The 5,418-nt window shown below is 39.7% G+C and overlaps 1 protein-coding gene across 3 annotated transcripts in view; it reads left to right on the top strand.

The window, feature by feature from the left end:
* LOC135108966 (uncharacterized) overlaps positions 1 to 4,165 on the top strand; it is a 19,213-nt gene extending 15,048 nt beyond the window's left edge. Inside the window, exons 6-11 of one of the 3 annotated variants that reach the window (XM_064019870.1) lie at positions 16 to 154; positions 833 to 987; positions 1,373 to 1,489; positions 2,077 to 2,158; positions 2,699 to 2,817; positions 3,636 to 4,165. In XM_064019870.1, coding sequence (XP_063875940.1) covers positions 16 to 154; positions 833 to 987; positions 1,373 to 1,489; positions 2,077 to 2,158; positions 2,699 to 2,817; positions 3,636 to 3,761 — 738 coding nt within the window. In that variant the 3' untranslated portion in view covers positions 3,762 to 4,165. Of the gene's footprint in view, positions 1 to 15; positions 188 to 832; positions 988 to 1,372; positions 1,490 to 2,076; positions 2,159 to 2,698; positions 2,818 to 3,635 lie in introns of all 3 variants that reach the window. The other 2 variants (XM_064019869.1, XM_064019868.1) reach the window with 2 other exon arrangements.
* The last annotated feature ends 1,253 nt before the right edge of the window (positions 4,166 to 5,418 follow it).

Here is a 5,418-nt window from a genome sequence, read left to right as displayed (position 1 = left end):
TGTGTTCACCTCCAGGCGGCGGCGCTCCCCTCCACGCAGCTGGTCCTGGATTTCCGTGACTGGTGGAGCTACAAGGTGTGGCTGAAGTGGCCGGTCCTCGCGTCCTCCCTCGCCGCTTCCCTCACGCTTGGTCGCGACAGTCACACACTGCTGGGTGAGTCAGACCGTGTGGGGGTGACGTGGGAAGGCAAGGAGAGAGTGACGGGGTGGATCAGCTCAGTATTGAATGATGCTCCGTGTTTTTTTTGTTCGCATGACTTGATTGACTCGACTTTTATTGTTTGTCTTTATCTTGTATCTTGAACTTGCTAGTGGGGATTATCGTTATAATTGTTATTATTATTATTATTATTATTATTATTATTATTATTATTATTATTATTATTTATTTGTTTATTTTTCTTTTGGTATGATTTTTGTAAAGGATTATATTTTGTAACTTCATCTGATTTGTTATTCGTTGGTTCTTTATCGTCCCTGATTCTCTCTCTCTCTCTCTTTCTCTCTCTTCTCTCTCTCTCTCTCTCTCTCTCTCTCTCTCTCTCTCTCTCTCTCTCTCTCTCTCTCTCTCTCTCTCTCTTTTTATATGCACTTTCTTTTTCATTATCAACTACTTTACTATTTAATATTACTGCATTAGTATTCCTTATTAATTTATTTAGTTTTACCATCATTGTGCTCAGCTTTACTTCATTATACTATTTTTCCTTAGTGTTTATTAATGTATTTTTTTAATCTATCTTTATTCATTTATCTATTTATTTATTATCATTATTATTATCATTATCAATATCATCATCATCATTATTTTCATCCACAAATGTACTGTTAGTGAAGAAAGTGGACGAGTTTCTGGGTGAGGACGCCGGAAAGGTGGTGGCGCGGGTGGTAGCGCGACACACCCCTGCTGGCTTGGTGGTGACCTTCCACGCCGACACCGCCAGCATGCAGGAGCTCCACGATACCGTCACTGCCGTCCTTGCTCAGGTGCCTCGTGCTGGCGTCCTGCTGAGTGGTGAATGTGTGCTGACGGGGGTAGCGTGGTGGTGTAGTGTTGGGATGTAGTGATGGTGATTTAGTGTGGTCGCGGGGAGGTGTTGGTGGTGTAGGAGGTATATTATAGTGGTGATATGGTGGTGGTTCGATATGGGTAGTGTGGTAGTGGTGATGGTGGAGATGGTGGAGGTGGAGCTGTGGTGGTGTGGCAGTAGTGTGGTAGTGTGTTAATGGTGTAGTAGGTGCAGCGGTGGTGCTTTGAGTATTTAACATAATCATTTGCTAGTCGTTTAGTTTATTTATTTACTTATTAATCCCAACTGAACGTGACTGGTGTTCTTGATTCATGATGACGACGCCTCCACCTCCCCATCAGGCCATGGAGAGCCCTGACCTGTGTGGCGAGGTGCCTGACCACGCCACGCTTCTGAAGTTCCTGCACGACTTCCTTGGACAGTCACCGGCGAGTCTCTGGGCGGATCTGCTGCAGGAAGTAAATGAGGAGCCTTTGCTGGGGTGGGAGGGCTACGGTTCTCAAGTATTTCTTGATGAATTAAGTTTTTACTTTGATGATCTGCATTGAAGTTTTGATAGGTCAGCTAGTTTAGTTAGTTAGTTGGTTGGTTAGTTAATTTTTTACATAGTTCGTTATTAACTGGTTTGTGATTAATTTGTTGTAAGTTACTAGTTAGTTATTGGTCAATGACTTAGTCGGTTAATCAATCACTCAGCTACTTATTTTGATACATAGTAAATTAATTAATTATAACTATAAAATAATTATTTCATTAGTACCTACTTAATGGTCATTCAATAAATTAGTCAATTATCAGTTAGTTTGCCTTTAGTTATGCACTATATCTAGTTAATTCATATATATATATATATATATATATATATATATATATATATATATATATATATATATATATATATATATATATATATATATATATATATATATATATATATATATATATATATATATATATATATATATATATATATATATATATATATATATATATTATACCTGCTCTTCATGCACACCCTTTTCCTGCCTTCGTTCCTTCACCCTAGGTCCGTCGCCTGCTGCTGGGGTCTGGCACCGAGGCAGACTTACATCACCTGCTGGAAGTTTTCAGGGAGGAAATGGGGACAGGTAATTAACAAACTCCTCCTCGCAGGTGTTGCATGTCTACCTGTAGCTGCTGCAGGTGACCGTGGCAGAGCAGGTACTGTTTCCTTCTTTACACCAGCATTCGGGCTGGTATAGATAGTTTCGGCTTTAAAATAGAAGCAGAGCAAAGACGAGACAATTCATAATGAAGAACTTCAAGAAAGAAGATAAATAAGTAGATGTCTAGATAAGCTCTCAAAACACAACAGGAATTTTAATTAGGCAACTGCTCGTACGTATATTAGATGAGATCATTACCTTAATTTGAAACGCGAAAGTAACTCAAATTTGTTGCTCAGGTAATTACGTACTGAAAATAGAAAAAAAAAAGAAAAAGAAAAAAAGATCAGGACTCTCCCCAGAATTTAATTAATCAATGCCAGTAAAAAATATGCAGTAACCGGGCAGGTAATCCTGATCCGGGCAGCGAACACACACACACACACACATACACACACACACACTACTGCCACGCCAAGTGAATTCTTTTTTTTTTTTTTTTTTTTTTTTTTTTTTTTGCAGCAGAAGGCGTAGGATTGTGGGAGGCAGTATGGACGGTGCTGGAGCGGGCGGGGCTGCTGCGTTCCCGCGGCGAGGAGGTGGAGGTGGTGGTGCCCTCCGAGTGGATTAGGCTGGCGCAGGTGGGTGTTGTGGCTCGTGTTTTGAAAAGCTTTACTCTATCATCACGACTAAACTCCAAGGCCACAGTGATGATTTGGCGGCTTATCAAGAGTGTTTCTCGTGTTAATAATGTAGAAATATTGTTAATGTCACTAGAACAGTAAAAACACCCTTAAAAACCCGTCTAACTTCAACTGGAGCCATTTGAATGGAAAGGAGTTGCGCCACATGCATGTTTCAGAATATGGCTCAGTGAATCATGGTGTGCTCAGTGGAAATATTAACTCTTTCAGTACTATATATAACATCCGAACCTCATCATATCCCTTCATAGACAATGGAGTGAATAAGACGTAATGATTTTGAATGAGTAGCTGTAGATTATTTAAAATGCTTTGATCACGAACGTATCATCCTTCACTTGATAAAGTCCTCCAATGACTTGTGAAATATAGTGAAGTCGATGCCAGGATACTGAAGAAGTTAAGAGAGCATGACGACCTAGATTCATTTCAAGTCGTCTGTGTTAGTCTTGAACCTTGTTGGACAGAATGTATCCCATTTGCTTATCTTTGTGACTGTTTATCTTAGTGGCTGTATAGAGGCTAGGGATGTAAGCTTAAATCCTTAGGTGATTCAGTTACTTTACGAAGCTGAACACAAAGTGATAGGCAGAATTAAGGTAAGGAATATTTTGACTCGTGAAAAAAAAATAACTGATTTTATTTCTGGAGAAAGTTTTACTGGGCTGTGACTTGTAAACCAATAAATATCTGGATTGTGATAAAAAGAGTCCTATTCCGGGTTAATCCAACAGTGCGCATGTATTCCTCTGCAGGGGTGGTTCACTTGGGCTGTCATGGGAGGCGGCCGGCAGTGCGAAGGCAACACACTGATGGTTAACCTGGTGGATGCGCTGGCGGAGACCCTGAGGCGAAGTGGCAGCGGGCAAGCAACCTTTTGACCCACCAGTCAGACAAACTTTTATGTTCGTTCTGAAGGCAAATCAAAAGCAGGAATTTGTTACCAAAACCATAAATAAATGACGTCATCGTACATCTGGCATCCATTCGTGTAGCTGCTATACAACACTATATTGTTTATTTTTTTTTTTTTTTACTTTGTGTTGATTAATTGCTTGCTTATTCTTAGAAAATATGTAGGCGATAATATCAACATAAATTATATACATGTATTCATTTCATTGGGACTATTCACTCCTGTTGCTACATTCTCATGTTCGTTTGTATTGAAAAATGTTCCCTTAATTATCAATACACCCAACCATCAATAATTATTATAGTAATATCAAAATAAAATGTTCATTGTTAAATACTGGATCAAAATAAAGCCAATCAGGGACCTCGACACTTGCTCTACCATTTACGTAAGAAAGAAAACCCCGTTGAAAAAGCAGAATCAACTGGACTTCCGCGGGAAACTACAACAATCATCATCAGTCCACTGCTATTTCCTCCGCGTAAAAGCAATGCAAGATGTGCTACCTCGTTTTGGAGGTGTTTTCAGGACACAGGGAAGGAAGATGAAACCTGACTATCTTGCACCTCAAAGGTAAGAATGCCTTACAAATGTTAATAGTTGCTAGAGTCTGATTTTCTGTGTTTTAGTGCTGTGCAAGCTAATTATATAATGTCTACTCTACCAAGTCACTGATTGTAGATATAATATGCCCTTTTTTCGTGCCAAAATTGAAAAGAGCAACTGTTATATCAAAGTGAAAGCCTAGATCGTGTAAATCACACATGAAGTACAGGAGAGCAGGTTCTGGCACACCATATCAGGTTTCCGTTGTTGTCATATATGGTGTGGGCAATGACCCTGGTTTAGTCGTCCTGCTTAAGCCATGTGTGTATTGGTTTATAATTTTATCCATGGCATTGCGTCTGACATTATCATATGTTTGTATGTTTATGTTGTGGTTTTGTTTCTGACATTATTTCTGTTAGTATTATTCGTATATATATGTGGAGTGTGATGTGCGCTTCATGGCGTTAACTACCAATTAGGCAATCAGCCGTCTTGCCCGACCACTTGTATCACAACCCTAACTTGCCTCATTATTGACCTGTCATGCCGCGCTTCATTGCTTCCACTGTAACTCAAGTAGATCACAGAGAATACTGGGCTAAAAAGTTAAGTTTCGAGACTATTCCTGCTAATGAGGTATAAAAATCAAATTCATTATAAATATGTGTCGTATTGCCCGAAACTACACTAAAACTATTATTGAGATCGATAACCAGCTGAATAAGTTCCACATTAGCAGAAAAAAATACGAGTATGTAGTGTTGCTGAATATTTTGTTACAGTAATTTATTTTTTTTAGCATTTATAATTACATTAGTATGCGTTTGCTTAGTGGCCGCCCCGTTCTCTATGAAGACAGCTTGCCACCAACCGTCATACCGCTTCGTTGAGTTTTCTTGTCTTTCGTGTAGTCTTTGTTTAGATGGAGTGTGGCGTCATGGTGGGTGAGGGATGAATGTACAGTGTAAGAGGAGGAAGGGGAGGGGGAGCGGGAGGGGTAGGAGGAAAAGGAGAAAGCAAATGGTTATCTCGAAGTGATCGTCTACCTTGCTTCATGTTCTCCTCGTCCTCCT

Source organism: Scylla paramamosain, chromosome 18, assembly GCF_035594125.1.
Source record: "Scylla paramamosain isolate STU-SP2022 chromosome 18, ASM3559412v1, whole genome shotgun sequence".
NCBI classification, from domain to species: domain Eukaryota; kingdom Metazoa; phylum Arthropoda; class Malacostraca; order Decapoda; family Portunidae; genus Scylla; species Scylla paramamosain.
Note: the sequence above shows the minus strand (reverse complement) of the source record. Positions and strands in the feature narration are given on the sequence as shown.